Genomic DNA, 25727 nt, shown 5'->3' on the forward strand with positions numbered 1-25727 from the left:
AACTGTATAAGATCGTTTTTGAACGTTTTCAGAAAACAAGAAAACCAAAAACAAATTCTAAAATAAAACTAGTCAACAGATTTTAGGATTGACTCTCCACACACACTCAAAGAATCCCCCACAAAATCCCGCAAGCACATTGGCTCTTTTAATAAAGTTAAAAATAACTTCAGCAATAATTTTAGGATCAAGAAAACAACAATAAATGTCAATGTGCTTGCTAGAAATTGTTTAATTTTCTAGCTTTGTGAAAACGTTCACTTTTCACAAACAAAACTATGATCACGATTATGATTTATTCAATAAATTCTATATAGCAACACGAAATCGCTGGGCAATTTAAAGGAAATATGTAAATAAACTGTGATTTTTAATGGAAATGAATTATTAGTATTTGTCCATGATATTTGTAGATTGAAAACAGAATATTATGTTTACGCAATACCAACATTTAAAAATGACTTTTACACCCCCCCACACACACAAACACACACACACATGCCCCCCTTATTTTAAAGGGAGGCAATCTGTTAACATATACAGCATTAACGTTCATGTTTAACAAAATACAACTGTGTGCAACAGGGTGACGTGTTCATAATAAATAGTGTTGCTCATCAAGTTTTGCATTTCAGCGTCTCTTCTTACTGTTTTCAACTTTATTTGTGTATAAAAATCACGCCAGTGAAATTTGAAATGTTCCTAATCAAAAATATGTGTATGTATATTTTGATCAACCGTTAGAGCATAGAACAGCAGGCTAGTGCACAACTAGTGTCACTTAATGGACGAAACACTGCAAACTGAGACCTTTTGTTTTGTTGCACATATCCCCCCTATGGTTTTGCTGCTGCACTGTTGCAAAGTCACTTGAAGGTGACTGCAGCTGCATTTCAGTCACAATGATTTTCACATGAAATTTACATTTAATATAGTTAGACAAAAAATAGAATATCTGCAGCTCATGCAAAATACATAATGTGTGAGCAAAATTAGTTTATCGTAAGCGGTAGTCCTTAATTCACAATGCTAACATCCATGCAACTCTTCAACTTCTCATGGTGCTCATCTGTTAAGTTTCAATGCAGGCTTGTTGTAAGGTCACCAGTGGTATACAATTAGTCTACTTGTTTTCTGACTCGTATCTTATTTTGATATTTAAAAAGAGGTCACGTGCACATTTCTAAGCATGCCTGCATATGTGTTCTGATGCCCTCGGGATGCTAAAGAAGACATTGGAGCAGGCATTTTTTTTTTTTTTTTTTTTTTTGTGAGTGTGAGCGTGTGTGTAGACTTTTTACTGCTGCGGCAAAGGCTCGCTTCCTCTGTGCGACGTTTTTCCGCCCCCCATTTTGTGACTTTATTGCTTTATTGCGGCAAAACGCGGCCAGACAGCGTCATTTAGCTCAGGGCCCTAAAGACAGTGGGGGATCCAAAACAAAGTTAAGGTCAAGTTAGTGGACAGTGCTTTGCTGCTGCTTCCCACGCATTCACATGATTGTCATGTCTCAATATTTTGGGGGTGCTAAATGTACAAAACGGGAGTGAAATATGAAGAATATTAGTTAAGTAATGAGATTTAGGAGTCAGCAGATAAACACTCCGCGGTTCTAATCACATTGCATCCTTTTTATGTTGTTTAAACCAGATAATGATGAATACCCGACTCCATTTTAATTCAAACTATGAGTGATAAACAACTATTGATCGGCGAAGATAGCGCTGAAGATATATGAGTTTTTATACGTAATGTCGGCATCTCCAGATCTTGAAAAAATGACTGAAGTATAGGGTTTTTTTTGTAGTATAGTATTGTATAGCATTTTTGTTAATTTTTTTTTTTAAACAAGACTATAGCATGCACTCCATATTTCTTACGACTTCATTGCAGTGTTTATTACAAATGAATGACCAAATTAGCAGTCGACAAATAAGGCAGACGATGGCAAAACACACTAAACCCTTGCAGTAAATAAATTTAAATACGACAGGGATGGAAACAATGACTCATTTCTATACAGACTGCCTTTATTTGGAAGATGATTCGACTCGAAGGCAAGCCACTTTTAGACTATTTCAACTATTAAATATTTTGTCACATACACGCTGTGTGTGTGTAATATATATATATATATATATATATATATATATATATATATATATATATATATATATATATATATATATATATATATATATATATGTGTGTGTATATATATATATATATATATGACATGCATCATATGTATGTATGTGTTATATACAGTGTATATATGTATATATGTACTATATATATATACACGTACTATGTATATACATGTACTATATATATTTATATACAGTATATATGTGTGTGTGTGTGTGTAGTATATATATATATATATATATATATATATATATATATATATATATATATATATATATATATATATGCCTCCACATTATATATTATATTTATATACACCCCCACCCCCACACGCACACACACATACATACATACACGTACATACTGTTAAAAATGCGAGTAAATACGGTTATATATGGCGCAGTTTTTCTAACTGTACATACATACATACATACATACACACACACACACACACAAATTAAATTATTGTCATTTAGAGGAGAAACGTATTCGTAGGAATTTCATGACTATATTATTTTATTGCACTTAAATAGTGTCTACACATTTCCTAATAGTTTAAAAGAATGGGTACACTTTAGTGCGAGACAGAGGAAAAAATATACAAGTACATAGTCTATAGCAAAATAGAATTATATGAAATCATTAAAATAAATGACTTCTTATTTTTTTGTGGAATAGAAAAACTCAACAATTTAATATTTGCAAGTTTTTACTTATCCACCATCCATCTGAAATAAAAGAAACGAAAACAGAGAGTAAACAGCTTTAAGGGGCTAAGTGTAACACTTTGAAAATATATTTTTAAATGTAGTAATATAATAAGAACAGCGAATAGAATTCAAGTGTTAATCCACTGATATTTTTAGTCCGTCTAATCTATTGTAATTAAAGCTTTAAAGGTGCATGATGCATTTAAGTGTGTGACTCCGTAAGTGCGCGTGCGCGCGAGTGTGTGCTGTGCAGTGAAGGGTGAACGCAGAGCTGATGTCCCCTAATAACAATAAAGGCCTTCACACATGCAAGAGTCGAAGACACATTTCTCCTCCTACACAAAAGTGCTCCCCATTTTCACTTTTAAAAAGTGTTGTTTTCCCTTTTACAATGCAACCCTACACGGGAAAAGTCTTCTATATTTACTTACTTTAAACAGCGGTTACTCAAGATTAAAACGAGCGGTCGAGTGACGTCATTTTCCTTTCTCCTCGAAAATTAGGTCAGTTTTTCCACACAAAGGAAATGCTCAAATCAATTCAAGTAACTTTCTCTCCAATACTCACAAGAGGGAAATACGGTATAATAAAATGGCAGGTATGCACTATACTATTGTTGTCCTTTGTTTCCAAAAGTGTTCTTTTTTTCCTTCACAAAGAATCCAATACAGTATATTGCAGTTCTCTCTGAATACGCAAATATAGTATCATATTATACTTTCAAAACAATATTTTTGCTTGTTACAATACAATTCTATGCCTTGGCCCTCGCCTCTGTTGAAAATGGAAAAAGACGATTGTTAGTTGTTGATTTATTTATGCACTTATTGTTATTATCATAACTATTTTTAGATAAATGCTGAAGACAATTGCTGTTAAATCATCCCAAATTCCGTTTTGCTCAAATTATTTGCAACACATTTCAAGCCAACTTCCCCAACACACGTTGTTTTTCACGGTAATTTGTGCTAAGATCCATATTTAAAGAATGATCAAGCATTTTAATTGCGCTTTAAGTGCATATTGCTCGAGTTAATTTCTTGTATGATTGCTTGTGTCTTTTTGCTCCTGCGGGGAGGGAATGCAAAGCACACGCGGAAGCTCGGGGGTAGTGCATGTTGTATTTATGCAGGCGTCACTTTTATTGCGCTGGGGACAATAAAGAATGTCGAATTAGAAGCCATCGTGCGTTGGTTTAACTGCGCCAAGCATCATATCGCGTCGGCGCAATGAGGCTTCAAGTGCGTAATCACATGAGGCTCTTTGTGCTGCTCGCTGTCCTAACATGGACGTGCATGTGGCCTTGGCGTTTTTCCCCTCCCGCCTGGCTCGCCCTTCGTTAATAAGGCTGGAGGTCAACGTCAATGCTCGGACGTCTGAGGGCTCGGACGCAGTGACGGCCCGCTGTCACTTGTTGACAACGAGCAAGTGAATGAAAATTTTGCCGTGTTCCTCTTCCTCTCCTTTCTCCTCATAGTGTTCTTTTGATGGTGGCGCATGCAAAGAGAGGAGTTCCCCCAGCATCCAAGGAGCCAATGGAGGCTCTCGCACGGCCTCACATGAGTTTCTCCGGACGACTTTTTTTTTTTTTTTTTTCCTTCTTTTTTTTAATGGCCGATATTGATGTATGGTAATTTCTTGGCCAGGGATCACATGACACAATTACCTCCGGAATCGATCAAGATGTATAGCAGCGAGCCCGTTCGCGGTTCTCTGGTCGAAGTTTGATCACGCTGGAGCCCGCGAGCACAAGCCGGAGCTCGAGTGTCGTCGCCCTCCTACCCCCACGGAGCCGGCCGGCCGTCCGCAGACATGACGGACTACGACGAGCGCGCGTCCAACATGTATCTGCCCAGCTGCACTTACTACGTCTCCACGCCCGATTTCACGTCCGTCTCGTCCTTCCTACCGCAAAGCACCTCGTGCCAGGTGAATTTCCCCTACTCCGCCAACATCGGCCAACCTGTTCGGGAGGTCTCGTTCAGGGACTACGGACTTGAGCACCCCAGCAAATGGCACTACCGGGGAAACTACGCGTCCTATTACTCTTCGGAGGAGCTCATGCAGCACCGGGATTTGCTGCAGTCGTCCTTCAAGAGCGAGCCGCTGTACGGCGGCACACACGCAGGCGCCGGCTCGCCCTGCAACTTATTTCCTGGCGTGGGACGCAACGGAGTCCTGCCGCAGGGCTTCGACCAGTTCTTCGACGGCTCCAACTCGGAGAAAGCCGCCGCCGAGACGGCGAGAAACAAGAATGACGACGCCGATACCAAGACGGACGAAGCCGGAAACGGCGACTCGGCAGCGGCGGCGACGACCGGCGCGGATGACGACTCGTCGTCCAACTGCGGCGACAAGAGCAGTCAACAGCAGAGTGGGTTGTTTTTGTCAGTCCCTTTAAATGTGAATGGAGGGTCCGCCGTGGAGGACAAAGGCGCGTCCATCGCCGTGGCCGCGCGCCCCAGTCTGCGGCTTTATAAGCATGCAAACGGGTTTTATATCCCAATAAGATGTTCTTTACGGCTGTAAAGGTATTTACAATGGGAAAGTGTTAAGCTGGGCTGGAGTGGCAAGGCTGCTGAAAAGCAAAACACGCATATTTGATTAAAATTATATTTTAACCGTACATATTAACTTTCTCTTAAACCAACGGCCTATTTTTCCTAAAAATTCAATATTGATTACAATGTTCCCTGTTGAATAGTTTATGTACACCCCAAAACACTAATGCACGAAAGTCAAAAGTTTAAATGTAAAACGCCCAATTTAAAAAGCTTCATTTAAATGCATTTTTCGCCATTGTACTTTTTTTACTTCCCCAAAACGGACACAAAAATTATTCCACTCTTAACACAATTTTTACCATATTTCTGATCAATGAAAGTGAAAAGATAACAGAATAGCTTAAAATAAATATTTAGTCGGCGTAACAAAAACATCCAACTCTTACTACCAATCTAAATTTCCCAATTTGAATTACAATAAAAATAGATAAATAAATGTGTGGGGGGTTTTTTAAACTACATGTTTTGCTTGTTTATAACTTCCAAATTGCATAACCGTTTGAGCACAATTGCATTTTCGCCTCATTTCTTGTCGTGGTCTTCCAAGATGGTGAAGTCATAAGCATATCAAAACAAGAGCCAAAAATAAGTGTCTTGTATGTGTGTTTTCAATTGTGGGGTAGAAAAGAAGCTTTATTTTGTCTTGTTGTCTGCGGAAACGTGGAAAACCATGGTGTCAAATAGAAGAATAGCATTAATATTATTTAAAAGCATTTTGTGCATGTACAAATAATAATAAAGACTACTTAATATGTATTTTAGGGGGTTTATCAGTGAGATTCTGAAATGATTTTGGCCCTTTTTGGCTGAAGTATATCTGCAAAATAAATTTATTTAAAAGGGAAATCTTTCAGATTTTTAAATGCAACTTTTGACATGTCTCAAAATCGCCTACACATCAATGCAAATATATGTGCAATAACGATATTTGTCAACGTTTCCTATATCTCACCTATAGGTTCAAGTTCTTTAAGACAGTAGAAAAAAAGTGGATTTGTCATTTCAAAAAATATTGCATTCGGCGGCCATTTTAGATGTGGGCTAGTTTATGTTCAAAAACACTTTTGAGAAGTATAGTAAACGTGAAAGCCTCGCTTTAAAGGAATACTTTCAATAACCGATTGTTGCTGGTAGTGTAGTCTAGTGTAGTAGGTAACTCATATTGTGATTTTTAAACATTAAATATATAATAATTGTTTTCAGCGCAATTATCATTTTAAAAAGTGTGTATGTGCAAATATATATAAACATATACAAACGTACACATAATAAAAACATTTGTAATTCATGATTTTAATTTGTTGAGTCTTGGTAATGAGATTGAAACTGATTTTTCCCCCATTTCTTTTTCGACGTCCAGCCTCGTCGACCAAATCAAGGAAGAAAAGGTGTCCGTACTCCAAGTACCAGATCCGCGAACTTGAACGCGAGTTCTTTTTCAACGTGTACATCAACAAGGAGAAGCGCCTGCAACTGTCCAGGATGCTCAACCTGTCCGACCGCCAGGTGAAGATTTGGTTCCAGAATAGAAGGATGAAGGAGAAGAAGCTCAACCGCGACCGTCTACAGTACTTCACTGGCAACCCCCTCTTCTGATAAACATACAGTATATATATATTCCGTATATATTAATAAGTAAACACGCCAAAGACTGCTCCTTCTTGTGTAATCTATTAGTTGCCGACGTGTCGACTGCATTTATTTATGAATCTATCCTCACTTGATCAGGAACAAACCAGATTATTTATTCTATGTGCATTTCAAGGATGCATGTCATGTGGTGTCAGTGTGTCAAACAAAAATGTTCAACTAAATAACAAGCAGCTGACATGCAGGGAAAGTGTGTTGCGTGCGTGTGTATGTATGTGTGTGTGTGTTCACGCCTTTATTTCCCCTTCTCTGAAACACTGGATTGTTTACTAAACCTTGAACCGTCTAGACACAATCATAAAAGCAGCTGTAAATGTCTAAATAGGGGCTATTGGACTTTGCAGCCCCTCACCATCCAAGTATCCCTTTTTTCCTGCCTCAAAGTACAGTTGCAAAATCCGGGAAGCTGGAAACATCTTTTTTTGTTGTTGTTGGATGTTCAACATGGACCAATTTGGACTTGGACTATGTGTTTTGTCAATGGACGTGAGCGTGTGTGCTTCATAGTGATTATCCAAGTGGTCAGATATGACCCCGGGCTAATTTAGTAATCATGCATTTTTAATTGAAGTCGACCACCGCATCCACTATCTGCAGGGAAACGGTTTTAAATAACAAGTTTCATAAGGCGTTTAATTGCGTGGCGGTCAAAGTCCAGCAGTGAAATGACATGATGTTGTCCAAAATGTCCACATGAGGGCAGCGTTGTAGTTTTGGAGAGGGGTGAAAGCAGCCAAAGAACAAAAGCGCTTAATGCTTTCAACACATGTTGGCTTTGGGGTTTCGCTTCAACTCGGTACAGAACATTTTATTTTAAAAAAAGAAATGAAAAGAAAAGAAAAAAAAAAAAAAACTCATGTGATTTTATTTAGGATATTTCAGCTTTCTTTTTGACATCAGCTAAAATGCAAAAAAAGTGATACAATCTTATTTTTACTTGAACGCACAAATTACCCCCATGCTGGGTTTGCGTCACGCAGCAAATGTATAAACCAAATGCTAAACGGTCGCCTCCATTTGTATTTTGCTTTAAGACACATTTAAAAAGTGTTTCTGCCAAGAGGACAATTATACACTCACGTATATTCTTTTTTAAACTGTTTGTCGTTGAGACATATTGTAGATTGTGTGTGTGAGAAAGTGTGTGTGAGGGAACTGTTGGTCACGCATGTAAAAGGAAAATAAAATACTATTCATTACTGTTCCATATTTGGAATCAGTGAAAAAGAATGACGGAAAATTGTCCTCAATGTGCCAAATTAAAAGTAAGAATTGTAACAGTTTATTAATTCAGCAAATGTTCAGAAATATAAACGTGCGTAAATTTACTTTACCACAGATTTTATTGAAACAATTTTTAAAGGGCAAAAAAAAAAAAAAAAATGACAATTGCATATTCTGTTGCTCTTTTACGACTTACACAAAAACTTTTGTTTTCCCCATTTTCCATTTTTTTACTCACCATAAGTGTACAAAAAACGCCACTATACCCAGGTGTATGTATTCGACTATTTTATTGGGGGATGGGGGGTTAACAGAAAAAAAATCTCTAAAAAGTGTTTTCCTGTTATTTGCGCTTTATCAAGACAATAAAAAGTATAGTCAAATCCTCCCATGCAAACTTGTTCCACTATTTAATTCAATGCAAACACTGCAAACTGGTAAAATCCGCGGAGTTGATGACAAAACACGATGCACACAGTAGCTACAGTGTCTTCTTGATAGTTGGCTTTGGACTTGAAAGGAAGTGCATTAAATACATCAAAACTGAGGATTGTCTACTGAGTGTGTGACGAAATTTTGCAGCTGCTTTTAGTTTTTTTTTGTTTTTTTTTCCCCTAAACGACAATGTAACACAGTCTGTGCCGCCAGACCCCTACGACCCCCCCTCCTGGCAGTTCTTCTTTGCCAACCAATTTCAAGTGCTGGTTCTAGGTGTCGCTGCAGACTGCGCCTTTTGTGCTGCGCCGCAGTGCGCGCAAGCCTGCGTGTCAAGGCCACTTTCAAAGCTCATTGGTGGGATAGTCATGTGGTCACCGCGCACGCCGACTTGGAGCGCAGACATGTCAGCTTCCAGGACGGCAAAAATGTCCTTCCCCGCCAACCCCGCCGCGGCTAGTCCTTTCTTATCGGACGCTTTCGGCACGTACGCGTCGTCAGCTCCTGACATGCTTGGCGGCTATGCGATGCAAACGTGTGGAATCGCGCCATCTTTGGCCAGGAGAGCAGAGCCGGGCCACCCCGGCGTCCCCTCGTATTTCGCCCAGCAGTGGGGGCAATCGGGTCGGGCGTGCAGAGCAGAGGCTCCGATCAGTCCTGACTGTACATACGCACAGAGCATCAAGGAGGAGGGTAGCTGCTGCATGTTCTCAGATAAAAGAGTGCAAAAAGACGTTCACGCGTACTCGCCCCTCGTGGCCGAACCGAACCGAGCCGACGCCCCCGAAGTCCCGGTCCCGGGCTACTTCCGTTTGGGCCAGACGTACACCGACGGAGGGCGGCAGCACGAGGCGGAGCACTACCGCCACCAGCCCAGCCCGACGCTGATGCAGCTGGATCGGATCGGGCCACAACCGCAGCCCGCAACAAAGGACGCCCCGCCGCGCAGCCCCGTGGCTGCGGGAAGCCCGAATCCCTGCTTGTCCAGCATGGACGAGGAAGAAGGAGAACAGAATGAAGAGGAACAGGAAAAGAAGAAGAGACCGTCCTGCAGTCCCGAGCTGTTGCATGAGCCGCGGGATGAGAAAGGTGGGTTTGGCCTCCAGTGTCGTAAAAGCGCGAATAAAACACAAACAAGTCTCCGCAGTCGTAATGTTTAATGAGAGGCTTTGCAGACGCGCGCGCGTGCAAAGCCTGCGTGCACGTTCGCGATACTCTACATTACAAATAGGATGACTGGACATTTGATGAAATGTTAAATGTCAAGTATACACGGCGCCTCTGCATGGTTATAGGCCAGTTGAGCTTTGAATTCGAAACAGAAAAAGTGCACAACTTCTACAATTACTGTAAGTTAGAAAAGTAGCTTTAGTGTTAAGTATAAGCTGCAAATTACATGCAAAGGCGCCTTTTTTTAGGTTCGAATAACTTCTTTATTATCCATGTAGTGTGAGGTGAAATTTGTTATAGCCCCACAAGGAACTATACATCATTTCACTTAAAAATTCTGCCACATGTTTACACTTTTCATATAGAGTAATGTGCGTATGGCTCAATTTGGACCCCTAAAGGACAAAAAAAAGTGACAAGTGAAAAATCTGCTGCAATTCAGATGTATAAAGGACATCATCCATGTGTTAAACTTCACCAGATGTGACTGTTTTTAAGAAATCCAGACTCATCTGAATAATATTGAAGTGGCACCAAATACAATCATATCAGCTCTTAACAACAAGTAAACTGTAAAATCACTTTGAGAACAATAATCATCACAGTACAAAAAAGACAATCAGGGTGCTAATCATTTTGTCTATTTTCTTGTTTTTTTATCGTTTCGTTCATCAAGTCTGTGATAGAGTAATTAAATTGCTTGTCACGGGGCCAACCTATTTTTTGTATTGTTGTTCGCAAATATATGTTCTTTTTGGTGCCAAAATATATTCTTACCAGAATGGAAAAAAAAACAACCGTTTGAATTACATAAATTAAGTGATTATGTTTTAAATGGAGAAAATGTACGAATTTATATTGTCATTGCTGGGAGACCGAAAAGCCTTTTTTAACTCTTCACATCCGACTTTTATTGTTGTTTGGCCTTAAAAGGGTGTCAAATAATTCCCAAACCTGCTAGTAGACAGTACAGTAATTGCAATGGCTTGGCACTGTCAAAAGTTTAATTATGTCACTATTGAAGTTTGATTTACTGATTTCAGGCCTTGGGGTACAAAATATTGGAATTATGCAAATTAGAATTTGAATTAAAATTAACCTTGCCAGAAAATCTACACAGTATGTTTTGTAAATTTAAACTTGCAGTGCTTTTCACCTTTACTCGAGTTTTTGTGTGTTTGGATGTGGGGGGAGGCAGAGAGGTGCGCGCGCGCGTGCGCGTGTGTTTGTGTGTGTTTCATCCTGATTTTACTACAAGGAAAATCTACAAATGATCCCGGAACTTGTATTCATTTATTTATTGTTATTTTCATGTACTGGCTTTTCAACTAAAGCTAGTTTGGTTGGAATAAGCAGTACAATAGTGATTTCCTATTTCTTTTCTTTTTGTTTTTTGAACCAATAGTTCACATGCATTGTAACTTTTACTCAAATGCACCACCACACACAAACACACACACAACTACACGTATATACGTCATTTGACTATTACTTTTTGGCCTTGGAAAAAGGTAAAAATAATACTAAAGGGTAGCCAAGTTAAGATGAGGCACATAAATGGACTTGTTTATGGTGTATACTACCCATCTATTTTTGTCAGAGTACATTGAGCATGCATATATTTAGAAGTGCTTGTCCCAATGGCATTGCCTCACAGTTATTGACTTAGTTTGGAAAACCATGGTATGTACATCTTTGGCCCTGAAATTCAGTGTGTGTCAGGAATGTTCCATGACTGGTCTCACAGAAGATATTTCAAAGCCATTTAATTGAATCCAAACACTTTAATCCAAATGTATTTTTATCTTTTAAAATTATTTCTAAAACAACAACAAATAAACTCTGAATCTGAAATTCAAGAACCAATGTGGAAAATGGCCAAATATATCATACGGCATCTTTGCGCCTCCTAATTCAAATTTGAGTTTGTGAACCTCATTTTAATCAGTATTGGAAATAATGTTCCACCAATCTGCCTGTCAATCTATTGCATTTAGCAGCTGATATCTTTCAATATTAAACAATGCTGCGTGCTTGAAAATTTACATTGCATTGCAATTTTTTAAAGCTGTTTTCTTGATGTTTATAATTGTTCTCTTTACAACAGCACGCTCAAAAATATTTTTATGCAAATCCCGATGTGAAAGTTTCTGATGTAAGAGTTTACTCGCAAATTAATTTCGAAAATTTTCTTAAGAAATTGATAAAACATAAAAGTTTGCATAGAGAGCTCCATGTAACTTTCTCGTGCAAAAAATCGTTTGTCTTTGTGGAACAACTCAGATCAAGACTTCACAATGTAATGGGGGGGGGGGAACATGCATATGTACATGGTGTTCGAAAATATGTATACACTCTTAAACATTGGTAACCAAATTGGCTAAGGATTTATTGCAGATTAAACCCATTGAATCAATGATGGCAGCCAGACTGAACTTTGAGGAAAGAAAATTCATTCTCAAATGCTACTGGAAGTATGAAAATACAGTTCAAGTATGAACATGTCATGTTATCAGCTGCACATTGGTGTATACAATTTTTGGGACACCCTGTTTATGTTTATGCATTTGTATATAGATACGTATATGCACTGTATATGGAGAGAGAGAGAGAGAGAGAGAGAGAGAGAGAGAGAGAGAGAGAGAGAGAGAGAGAGAGAGAGAGAGAGAGAGAGAGAGAGATACTTTAATACTTTTATGTAGACTTGTTGTTTATATAGTCCAATTCGCATTAATATGGAGCTTTTCTGCTTCTCCTGGATTCCAAAATTGAGACTTGGATTATACTCTTATTTTGAGCTCGTGTGGTTACTCGATTTGTGTGACATCACCTCTAAAACCCATCATGTTGTTGTTTTCCCACACAGAGCTCAAACCCAACCCCCAAAGCGGCAGCTGGTTGACGGCCAAGAGCGGCCGGAAGAAGCGCTGTCCCTACACCAAGCACCAGACTTTGGAGTTAGAGAAAGAGTTCCTGTTCAACATGTACCTGAGCCGAGAGCGCCGCCTGGAGATCAGCAGGAGCGTCAACCTGAGCGACAGGCAGGTCAAGATCTGGTTCCAGAACCGCAGGATGAAGCTCAAGAAGATGAACCGGGAATGTAGAGTGCGGGAATTGAACTGCAACCTGACCTTTTCTTGAATGACGATGTGTATTCCCTATTGCTGAATGTTGTGAGCGTTATTATCTTTTCTATGTTCACCTTCAGCTTTTTGGACATTCACTTGTGTTATTTGTCAAACTTTTCGGGTCATAAATTATTACACACTAGCAGGTCCCCTTTTAGGTACACCTATGTGCAATCCACCGCATTGTTTTACCAAGAAACATACAAGGGTTGGACGAAACATGGAAACACCTTTTGGCATCATAATCATTGAACCTGATGGTTAAAGAACTGCATAAGGAACATTGTCATGAAGTTGAACATCTCGTATGGCCGTCAAAATCCCCAGACCTCAACATTATTGAGCATTTACGGTCATTTTCAAAGATTCAATTAAGACTTCGATTTCAACCACCATCGTTTCTGAAGGAGTTACAGCTATTCTAACTGGAGAATGGCTTAAAATTGCTTTGGAAACAATTCACAAGTTGTATGTAAGTTGTATGAATTAATACCTTGGGGAATTTTGTAATTGCCGCAAAATGCGGGCCTACACTATATTCATTTTATGTATGGCGGAAAACACTCAGGTGACTTGAAGTTCCGTTCGGAGACCCCCAATTTGGCCAAATTTCAGAATTGTCCTATATGCATGTGTAATACATCATTGAAAAGCTTAAAATCTCAATTTTCTGGGAGAAGATTGGGACATGATTTTAACAAGATATTATCGCGTACTTACCTTGTTTCGATCCAAAAAGTCAGTGTATAGCGTGTCTCACCGAGTGTCAAGACACAGCTGTGAATGGCCACAGCCGGACTTTTTAGGGATTTTATGGGTGAAACATGGTAATATAACAATGGTCGCGATGCAGAAATCGCAGACATCAAGGAGTGGTCGAGATTTTCATTTTCATATATTTACCCTGTTAAACGTTTTTTTTCTTTGTTCTCCATTTTTCTGTGTTTGGATCGATTATTTATCATCTAACATATCAGGGAAAGTGCAACAGTAGCAAAAAAATACAATTAAGTGATAGTTAGGTGGTACAGTAGATATCCGTGACTTTTTTACAGACGTAATTTTTTAAAAAGTTTAAAATATGCGAGTGAATAATTTTTTTAAAATCTTTTTTTTTTTTTTTTTTTTAAATGAAATATTAGACACCAATAAATGGTTCTGAGCTAAAAATGATAGACATTTTGAATTATGAATATAATTACTTACCTTCTTTTTATGGCTGGGTTGAAACAAAAGTGGTTGCACGACGTCTGTAAACAGTGGTTTCCAGGGTAAAACAGACAAATTAAAAATAGTTCGGGGGATTAATGCGCCATGAATCTGCTATGGCAGCATAAAGACATATTGTTCTACCAAACACAACAGTTCTTTTGGCTTAGAATACAGCAGTTTATTTAAAAGAGGAGTGCAAGAGCAGAAACTGCTTTTCCAGTCTTGTCTGGTGACTTGAAGTTCGCTCTGAGACCCCAGTTTGGCCAAATTTCAAAATTGTCCTATATATACTGTACATGTGTGATACATTATTGGAAAGCTTATCTCAATTATCTGGGGGAAGATTTTTTCTTAACAGGAGGGCATTTAAAAAAAAATTAAACCCCTAAACCCTAACTCGAGGTGAGCGCATGAGTGAGCACAATTAAAGACAGCATGATTTTAACGAGATATTATCGCATGCTTACCTTGTTTCGATCCAAAAACTCTGTGTAGCATGTCTCAGCAAGTGTCAAGACACAGTTGTGAATGGCCACAGACAGACTTTTTGAGGATTTTATGGGTGAAACACGGTAATATAACAAGGGTCGCAATGCAGAAATCGCAGACATCAAGGGGTGGTCGGGATTTTTTTTTCTTTCTTTCCAAATATTAACCCTTTTAAGTGTTTTTTTTCCCCTTTGTTTGGATCAATTATTTATCATCTAAAATATCGGGGGAAATGCGACAGTGACAAAAAAAAAATACAATTAAGCGATAGTTATGAGGTAAATATCTGTGACCTATTTAAGGACACTGTTTTGTCATGTGACGTAATTTGTTTAAAAGTTTAAAATATGCTAGTGAATATTAGATAATAATAAATTCATAAAGTCATTTTTTTCTAACTATTAGACATCGATAAAAGATTCTAAGCTAAAAACGATAGAACTTCAAATAATAAATATAATTACCTTCTGTTTATAGTTGGGTTGAAACAAAAGCGGTTTCGCGGTGTCTGTAAACAGGGGTCTCCAGGGTAAAACGGACAAATTAAAAATAGTTTGGGTGCCTAATCGCCATGAAACTCCTATGGCAGCATATAGTTCTGTCAAATGCAACAGTTCTTTTGGCCTAAAATACAGCAGTTTATTTTAAAGAGGAGCGCAAGAGCAGAATCTGCTTTTTCAGCCTTGTCTGTTTTCTCCGCCAAATATATTTTGTCCAACCCCTGTATGGTTTTTTTTTTTTTTTAAGTGCATTAAACTGCAGTAAACACAATGATGCGTACCTAAGAAGGCCAGTGTGATGTTGATTTCTGGAGAAAAAGGCCTAAAATTTAAAGCTGTTTCAGTTGTCAGTGTATTTTAGTGAGTCATTGTACTCCTGCGTTTGGGTGTGAAGCATTACCTCACTACAACCACTGGCTTGCTGATGAGTTTCAAAACGAGATTCATGTGTTGCATGTGTGTGGCATGTACAGTCTATGGCAATAAAATGATCAACATTGCTTCTTTAATCGGGAGAGTCTATGTTTTTTGAATACATATTGTGGAATTCTTAAACCCAACGTTGTTGTTCTCATCATGAAATTCAGTTTTGGTCAAGAGAGGAGAAAGTGTATTTTTTGCACACATAATATAAAAGTTTCAAAACAAACAAACAAAAATCAATGCTACATTTAAATTGCAACTTGCAGATGAGCTTCTTCGAGCCTTTTCCATTTTATAGGTGGCATGCATAATCACACACACCCTCGTAAAACATTTATTGATACACATAAATATATGTATATATATTTAGCCGGTAGCGCCATTATTATTCTACTCTCTTTCCAATGAATATTTCATTGCCTCTTTTTTCCATCTCGGTATGAAATTTAACGGAGGAAAAAAAGGGGGGAGAAAATAAAACATTTCCAGGTCAAATAGGAAGAATGGCGTTTGTTATTTTATTTTTTACAACCTCTTATTACATCTATTTTACGAGGATTCTCTGAGTCTGTAAAGCTTTTTTACTGAGTGCATGGGCAACGAAACGAGCTCTTGAGATTACGAGTGAGTGACTGTGTGTGTGAGGGGGTGGGGCGGGGGTGTTATTTGTTGACACCCTAACATATCCTCTCATTTTTTTCTTCTTCATCCGAATACGGGAAAAAATCAAAAAGAAAAAGCAAAGGGTTTGCGCGGGGGTAGGCTTGATTTACTGGCAGTATTGGTAAATATGATCACGTGATCCATGTAACCAATGAGTGCCGACGCAGGCCAGCAAAAATACTATGATTGTTCATAGAGGGGAGCTTCCACTAACAGTGCAAGTCGTTTTATTTTGAGTGCGCGCATCCAAACAAAAAAACATGTCTTCCAGCGGCGCCCTCGCCAGCTGCTACACGGATTCGGTTTTAGGTCCGGACGCGGAGGACGTGTACGGCGCTCGCTTCATGCCGCCTCCCCCGCACACGATAGCCCCCGGCAGGCCTTCCTCAGGCGCCGTCGAGCACCACGCCGACTTCTCCTCATGCAATTTCACCACCAAATCCGCCGTCTTCTCCCCGTCTTGGCCGCCGGTTCACCCGCAGGGAATCTACCACCACCCCTACGCCCACCAATCGGACCCAAGATGCGTCGGAGCCCGATCCTGGATAGAACCGCTCCCTAACCACGTATCCCGATTCGCCGGATTCTCCCCAGGCCGACGCGCGCCGTTCGACCCGAAACCGGAGCTTTCCCCGCCGAAGATCCGCGACACCAAGCCAGCCCAGGAGCTTCGGACTCGGGCTCCAGTCGCGGAGGTCTCCGAGGGCCCGGAAACAGCGCAGAGTGGAAGTGAGCTTTCCAGCCACAGCGAGTCCAAAGAGGAGAAACAAGTTGACCCGAGTAAGTATAAGCGCATGCATGCAAATAGCCCCCGGTGCTGATTTATAACCGTGTGAGCTGACTGTGTAAAACTCGATGTTTTACTGACCCATAAAAGTGTCCTGGAGTCCCCTACTACACTACGGCCCAGTACGGACAGAACCCGCCCTATTTTTTTTTTTGAGTTACTACACAGGATTCTGCACTTTTTCTGTGCATGTGGGGGTCACAGAGTGACGAGATTCCTGAAATAAATGCTCGTAGGGAAACACCTGAATGGAATTTATATATTTCCAAAGCCAAACACGAGCTTGTGGGTCCAAAAAAGCAACACTAACGCTTGCTCTTTTTGCAGGCAACCCGGCAGCCAACTGGATCCACGCGCGCTCCAGTAGGAAAAAGCGCTGCCCCTACACCAAATATCAGACTCTGGAGCTGGAAAAAGAGTTCCTGTACAACATGTACTTGAGTCGGGACCGTCGTTACGAGGTAGCCCGAATCCTCAGCCTGAGCGAAAGGCAAGTCAAGATCTGGTTCCAGAACCGCAGGATGAAAATGAAGAAGATGAATCGAGAGAGAGGCGGCAAGGAGCACCACTAAGGACTGCTTTTGAAAAATTTAAGCACTGTTATTTTATTTTCAAACAGCCTAACAAGGATGAAGTTACACGTGAAGTCATCATTTTCTCACTTTTTTCCCCAACTGGATTAAGATGACAAAAGGGAGTTTGCCTGTGCGTATGCGTGTGTTTTGTATGTGTTGCTTTTAGTGTGTATAAAGAATTTTCACAATTTATTCGTTTGACCTTTCTATTGGAATTCACACGTTTATTTGGAGACAGGCGTGCATGCAAAAAATATGTGTGTGTGTCTTTTTCAGTTGGCTAGTCAACAAAAAGTACTTTTAAAGTGTAAATGAAAAGGAAAAAAAATACAATTTTCACCCCCTGCACTATATTGTACATATATTTTTCTTTAAATTTATGCATACTAATATTTGCTAATTTAAGAAAACACATAAACATACACGTGGGGACTGACCGACGGTATTGATTTGCAAAACAATAAAAAAAAATGTCCAAATTTTGACAAAGCCTGCAACACAAGCACAGACGATTATACATGCAATATATATACATCCCCATATATAAAACACAAGCATACAAACTACCCAAATAGTGCTGCTCGTGTCCAAGTAATCTATTATTCGCCTGAAACGCAACATATTTCCACAAAATGTGGCCTGTGCAACGCAAACAAGGCATATGGGAATTACAGCGTGGCAGGTCTCTAAACTTTCATCAGTGACTTTTTGGTGGTGTGGGGGTGTTTATGATTAGGTGATATCATTGTCCAGGTCGTGGGCTTCTAATGACTTGAGAGCAGGAAGAAATAAAGCTATGCAGGAGATGGCTAGACGTCTAGCCTAAATGAGTTTATTGGCCCTTGCAGTCAGTAATTACAGCAAGCCCCTTTGAAAGCTCCTTTTCCCTCTCCGGGCCCTTCTTGTCTTTGTGCGTGTGTTGCTGACAATCAAAATGTGGACACAAGGGTGTCTGGCCGATGGATTGTTGCACAGGAAATCACCCCCACATCTTAACGCTCACGTTAATTCATCAACAGCTTCCCACTGATGGGAAACCAAACTTCACTTGGACTACGTGCACGCACTTTTTTTTTTCTACTAGTGCCAAATTGTCAGGACTGAATGGCGAATGACGATGCAAAACTAACTTTAGGGGTTACAATTAGTGCATATTTACACTATCACAGTTGAGTGGTGATCTTGAAACAGAGTAGCCATGAGGCGCTAGAGGGTGCTGTGGTTCTTTAAGTGTCAACCAATGGCAATAAAAAGGAACGTGTTAGATCTATATGTTAAAAATGCAACAACGGTTTAGAATAATGAAGATCCCTTTGAGTACTTCAGTTATCTAATTTTACAAACGGAGAAGAAACTACTGTAGGTAAGATTTGAGTAAATGAATAAATAAATAAAAGCAAAACCTGCAAGGTACAATGAATCGTTATCATGTCATACAAGGCCACGAAAGAATTGTGGCTTTAATTTCAAGCATCCGCATCGATCAGAAGGCTACATTTATGCAATTTCTTGATTTCAAGCTTCTTTGTGCTCAAAACGCCAATCTTGGATTGTAAAGTGTTAACAACAGAGTTGGACTCTAAATAGCAGTGAAATTCGAGGGGGGAGGAAATGTTAGAAAAAGCACTAAAACCTTTGACCCGTCAAAACTAAAAAATATATTATAATACATAGCATTATAATTTTATTATGATCCAGAAAGAATATAACAGTCTGTTACAGGGGCGTAGGTTTGGTCTCAACATGGGTAGGGACGATATAACAGCATAACTTGCATGAACACTTTTTGCTGGGAATGAGACATTAATAAGACCAAACAGATTGGGCTACATTTCTCACGAATATGAACCTAATTGATGGTCCAAATGATAGATACAAAATAAATCTGGATTGATTTATACTAACTTTCCTGTGTATTGGTGCAAGTGATACATTGTTCTATTCAAACTCTTTTTTTTTTATCAAAAGCTACGAAAGAAACATTTTGAAAATTTCCAGAATAAATGTCTGGATTTCATTAGCAAATTTCAATTGCAATATTTGCACATAAGTTTAATTTTATGAACATACACAATAAATACAAATTTGGTAATAACCTATTAACTATCCAGGAATGCAAAAAAAAATAAAAAAATAAAAAATTGTCTAGGACCACTTATCGTTGTCTGTCTAAATAAAGAAACTAAATGCCGGTATAACTGGAAAAAAACAAAAACAAAAAAACTCTTAGTCAGGGAATAACAAAAATAAATAAAAATAAAACCTTCCTTCAGGTAAAACAACTGTGCTTTTTTCCACAAGCACAGCCAAACTCAACAAAGAATGAAAGCTCCTTTGGGCTGCTTTAAGACCACATAAATAAAAATGACAATTGGGAAGAAGGAAGTAAACCTCGTTTCTCTACATTCCTCACAGTTTAATTAATGTTAAAAGTAGAAAACACATATAGGAGGACACCTCTCCCCAAGCAGCTTCATACCCGAGTTTTGCAGGCTAGAAAATTCACAGTAAATTCACAGTTTAATGTTATGCTACCTCTGATGCAGGTTGGATTTTCAGTAGCAAAATTTGTGGTATGTTCCCCACCTCCACTACATTAACATCTTTTTATATTACTTGCAGTGGCTGCTCGTCCTTCTGCCCGAAACCCCCCCCCCCAAAAGTCTAATATTCCTCCTCTTCGAAGGGAGCTCAGGAGGCATGTTGTCGACATGTTGTATAACTCATCAGCCAATCAAACGTGCGTTTAAGGCAAAAAAAAAAAAAGGAAAAAAAGGACTGGCACATTCAGCAAGTCAAAAGGGGTAAATGTAAGTCTGAACATAATGAAAATAATTAACATAATAATAAATAGTTCTATCCTTTTAACATAGGGTAAGACAATCTAAATGAGCTATACGACTGAAGTCATTATAAAATGCAAATAAAGTTGCTTAAAAAATGGTGGGGACAATTTGAGCATCCTAAAAAGTTGGTAGTGTTATGTCCCTACCGTCCCTATGCAAACCTACGCCCTTGGTCTGTTATGATATTTGATCGGGGGAAAAATCCCCATAATATCTGAGGCTAAAGGTAGCAATAATTACAAATAATTAATCGTAAAATGGAAAATGGATGGAAATGGTAAGTAAACCTGTTTTCAGTTTGGCTGCAAGTGAAATAGCAGAATTGTTTTATTACTCCTCATTTTTTTTACTGCTATATTGTTTATATATATATATATATATATATACATATATATATATATATATATATATACATATATATATATATATACACATATATACATATATATATATATATATATATATATATATATATACACATATATACATATATATATATATATATATATATATATATATATATATAAAACCAACCAACCACATAGCAAAGCCTGCCAAGTTTACAAAAAGAGTTAACGCACAATTTTCACGTGACAAACGGTCGAGTCAGTCATTTGTTTTTTTTAAAAAAAATTTTTAATGTAAAATGCATCTACGTGCTTAACAGTGACGACAAACATATTTACATTTAAACTTATTAAAACAAAACAAAACAAAACAAAAAAATAAAACTTATCGTAGGTAGGATTTTGCAAAAGTGAGCTAATAATGTGTGTGAATTATTATGAGCTTGTCAATATGAGCTCATTTATAAACTCACTTGACATAAATCATTTTTGTTGACTCTTGGATTTGTTTTCGATATGGTGATGAACTGATGATGATGATCAAGCTCATTATAAAACCATTAATATTTTAACCTGACATACAACCTAAAAAAAAAGAGCATATTTTTTTTAGCATGAGGCGGTGGTATCACGTGAGTTCTCCCAGCCAATCAGCAAAGAAAGCATTTAAACTACAAAAAACATTGTACCTTTATGTACAATGTTTTGTAAATGCTTACTTTTCTCTTAATTGCTATGCAATATAGCCTTCGACCGTTAGAATCACTAACAACAATGAAACGATAAATAAAATAAGTAAGTCTTGTAATCTAATCGAGTGTTTCACCACCAATATTATCCTCAAAAGACACACAAGGTGTGCATAGCACATATTTTGAGGGGAAAATGACGGAGAGCCGACATATAGATATATATTTTTTAAATATTATTTTATTTTAATAAGTAGCCTATACAACAGGTTAAAAATTACTACAACAATGCTTTGTGTTTTTCTTATTTTAATCCATCATTGTATCTGGATTCCTTCTATTTATTTTTAATTACAATTTTGAAAGAGAATAACAACACACAAACATAACGCGCACATACGTACACATACGTGCGCATACATCAGGCCTGCAGTGCGAATAAAAAAAGGAAGCAGCTGCAGACAACCCATAAATCCAAGAATAACCTATAAAATGCCCTCGTTTTAAATTCAAAATGTATTCAACTAACATTATTTTACTAATTAATTTATTTATTTTAGAAAAAGACGACAGCTTACCAAATTTAAAAGACGCGACAACAAATATAAAGCACATTTTCACATAGCACAGCATGCAATGTTAAAAGCAATATTTTATTTTTATTGGTATTTTTTTTTCGCCCAATAGTCCAAAGGGCAAGACGTATAAGTAAAGATTTTATTGCCTCTAGGTGGGATACTAAATCTCTCTCTCTCTCTCTTTATTAGTTCAATACATTTTATCAATGGATAGGGTAGCAAAATTACTATATAGCCGTTTCCAAAAGAGTCTTACAATAACAATAAGAAATGCAAATACGCTTCTTAAAAATAGTGTTTTTCTTTGTGTTTGTTGTTCGCCAGCCATCAGGTTGAAGTTGAATCGAAGCAGATGGACGATTCATATTTGTAAAATTTGAAAACGTTAACAAATAATAGCCAGAGTATGGATAAACCAGCCGTTCTTTATTAAACTATTCTAATGTGTCAGATTCTATGATTACTAGTGCTAAATGGGAACATTTTGCTGATACGCAGCAAAGAAGAAAAGGGAGGTTGCAGCTCGGGGGCCCATAGCCTTTATGCGCCAAAAAAATAGGAAGAGTTACTGCAGTGGAAATTCCTTTTTTTGTGAGGGGACAATTTACAACTTGGCACTCGACGCTTTTATGTGTTTCTACGGACTATCATTGGACGCCACTGGTCATGTGCGCGAGGCTGCAATCGTCTTCATGGCTCTTTTGCTCATTTCCCATGCAGGCGGGCGGGCAAGCCCCCCTTTTCCCCCCTCCTCTCGCCGTCACCTCATTCTGGGTCTACGTGCTCACCAAACCAATACGACACGATGAAGCTTTCTGTCAAAATTGCCAGTCCTTTGCTCACTTCGTCGAGGTGTGATCGCAAATGCAACGCCACGGAGCAGCAACAAGATTGCAAGGTCCTGCAGCCTCCACTGCAACGTCGACGACTAAACATGGATTATCAGACATCGATTTGTAAGTTTTTGGATTCTTGACGTGAGCGTGTGGGTCAGCTTCCTGTGGCGTGGGGATGTGCAGTTTGTTTGGACGCAGTGCTGAAATTAGGATAATCATATGAATGAACATAAAGCGCCTTTTCTATTAAATAGTTCATACTGTTTATGTGTTGAGCAATCGATTGCTTCTGTCTGAGCGCTGTTTAAATGCAGATATCATTAGACATGAAGACATATATATTTGGAATTATTCTCTTCTCTTGCAAATCTCGTCATTAAAATAGTCGCATTTTGCTTTTTTAATGTGCAACCGTGCAAGCCTTTTCTTTTGGGTGAGGAAGTAGACGTTTTGGGGGTGGGGGGTTGAGTGGACAAAGACAGTATTTCAGTGTGGCCTGACAGGCAGCTGCGAAAGTATTTACAGCCTTACTGCAATGCGGCAAAATGGAGGCTGAACATGCAGACAACAGCAGTGACAGTAGGCCTGCATGGGAACAAATGGACTCGATAGCACTCGCCTTCAAAATGCATTTTAATTTTTTTTCTTTATTGATATTTAATTAAAATCATGTGTTGTACAAGAGGATTGGAAATACCCCTCCAGATTGCACATTTGGTCGTGTTAAACGGAAACATTTTTAGTCGCAGACTCACAAACAATATTCACATGGTAATGTAACATTCTAATAAATGAATATATTGTATATTGCAATTAACATACATCAAACGCCATTATTTGACATTTTGACCATCAAGGCCTTCGAAGGCTTCAAATATTTTATCTTAAGATTTAAGGTAGGCACGCAAACGGCAAAAAAAAAAAAAAAAATCTAAATCTAGACATTGTCAACGAAATTAAGTAAATGTTCATGTAAAAGTCAAACAGGTGCCTGCTTTGACGTACGTTGTCACGTCACCTCACTTCCCACTACATTCATTTGGTTGCGATGAGGAGAGACTTGAGAAAAAGGGGAGGTGCAATACACCAGGTTCCAGCAGGAGGCGGTGTTGCCCAACACTGAGCCAATGCAAGCCTATGGCATGGCGCTCTGATTGGCTGAAAAGTATTGCACGTGGTTATTTATGCCCGGTTTTTCTTCAAAAGAGGTTAGGGTTTACACTTTGTTGGATTTGTGTGCATGAATGGAGAATGAAAACTGGGTCAATATGAATAGTTTGATAGTGGTTGCAAGAGATTGAATGACTGTGGTTATAATGAAATGCATGTAGCCATTGTGTAGGTACAAACTGTAGGACCTGACGTCATCACCATGATCATAGGGAGGAGTGGAAATGGCTGCAAACATGAATGACCTCAGTTTGGGGGCGGTGTTTTTTTAAATAGGGTTTACCATCCATCCCCTTTGCATCACGGAATGGTCATTTGTCACTTTTTTGATTTGCAAATGATTTCCATAATGTATCTTTGATCATCAATCTATGCCAGCGACGTACAGTGACATGCATGCAGGACAAGGAAATGCATTTCCACTAGATGGCAGAAGTGGGTTCCACCTGTACAACCTGTGTAGTCACCTGTTGCTATTCATTCAACAGGAATTTAAACTTGTGTTTAACTATACAGGCACAGATTTCACTTGCCTCGTCGTAAAAAAATGACTCGAGACAATTATTATTTCAATTTTCATACATTTACACACATTTTTGTAGGGCGTAACGTGCTATGAGTTTTCCACAATATAAAAAGATATACCTTGGAAAAAATTGAGAAAGATTCAAGTCGGTCAAATTCTAGTTCAACCAATACAGCTGCTATGACACCATTTCTACTATAGTATTATTTCTTGAATAGTAATAAAAGTAGTGTTATAATATTACCCCATACAACAGCAACCCTTACTACACAAAATAATCATTTCATTAATATAATTACCCCTCCTATACTTGAATTCTACTACTGTTACTACTACTGCTGCTAATATTAGGCTACACTAAATTTAATATTTAATATTTTAATTAATCCAAGTTGTAGTTGATTTGACCCAATAAAATAACCCAACTTTATTTTTTGTACTTTTGTTTTTGTTGTTAAATTTAAATGTTGACTACACGCTAAAACATGTTACTTTCGGTTAAAAGCAACCCAATTTGATTAAAAAATAGTAATTTTTTTTTTTTTTTTAAACGACAAAATTGTTGAATATAAACCCCCCCCCCCCCCCCCCCCCCCCCCCTTAGGGCATCAAATTAGCCCAAGTGTTGGTCTGTTTTTATAAGCACATTTAAACATAAAACACGTTAAATCCAAACAATTAAAGAAAATGGAATCAAATTACCGTCCATTTCATGATAGAGTACTACAACAAAATTAACTACTGTTACTATCAATAATAAGAAATATTATTATCATTAATGATAATGATAATAATGATAGTAATAATAATAATCATATTAAGTCATGCAGGTGGTGGAGCCCATCCTTGCTCTATATGTGCAAGAGGCGTGGTAGCCTGCACTGGTTGCCAGCCAATCACACATACTTGGTACAGATAATGGATGGATGGTTAAATAGATAGATGGATGGATGGATAAACAAAATAACAATTAGAACAGATGAAAAATTGAAAATATCAGAAATGCTTATTATTGTATAGTAGAAGTTACTTTTGTGTGTGTTGGTTACTATATGAAAG

General features: G+C 38.3%; 3 protein-coding genes across 3 annotated transcripts; all 3 read left to right on the forward strand.

Annotated features, from left to right (window-relative positions):
• The first annotated feature begins 4551 nt into the window (after nt 1-4551).
• Nucleotides 4552-8452, forward strand: hoxd11a (homeobox D11a). Its single transcript, XM_057852780.1, has 2 exons — nt 4552-5230; nt 6781-8452. The coding sequence occupies exons 1-2, from the start codon at nt 4669-4671 to the stop codon at nt 7014-7016; spliced, it is 798 nt and encodes a 265-aa protein (XP_057708763.1). The 5' UTR covers nt 4552-4668; the 3' UTR covers nt 7017-8452.
• Nucleotides 8453-9157: 705 nt separating this feature from the next.
• On the forward strand, nt 9158-13096 carry hoxd10a (homeobox D10a). Its single transcript, XM_057852972.1, has 2 exons — nt 9158-9818; nt 12766-13096. Exons 1-2 carry the CDS (start codon nt 9158-9160, stop codon nt 13038-13040), a joined length of 936 nt encoding a protein of 311 aa, XP_057708955.1. The 3' UTR covers nt 13041-13096.
• Nucleotides 13097-16556: 3460 nt separating this feature from the next.
• Nucleotides 16557-17793, forward strand: hoxd9a (homeobox D9a). Its single transcript, XM_057852857.1, has 2 exons — nt 16557-17094; nt 17429-17793. The coding sequence occupies exons 1-2, from the start codon at nt 16575-16577 to the stop codon at nt 17671-17673; spliced, it is 765 nt and encodes a 254-aa protein (XP_057708840.1). The 5' UTR covers nt 16557-16574; the 3' UTR covers nt 17674-17793.
• The last annotated feature ends 7934 nt before the right edge of the window (nt 17794-25727 follow it).

This window comes from Corythoichthys intestinalis, chromosome 12 (assembly GCF_030265065.1).
Source record: "Corythoichthys intestinalis isolate RoL2023-P3 chromosome 12, ASM3026506v1, whole genome shotgun sequence".
In the NCBI taxonomy this organism is placed as follows: Eukaryota; Metazoa; Chordata; class Actinopteri; order Syngnathiformes; family Syngnathidae; genus Corythoichthys; species Corythoichthys intestinalis.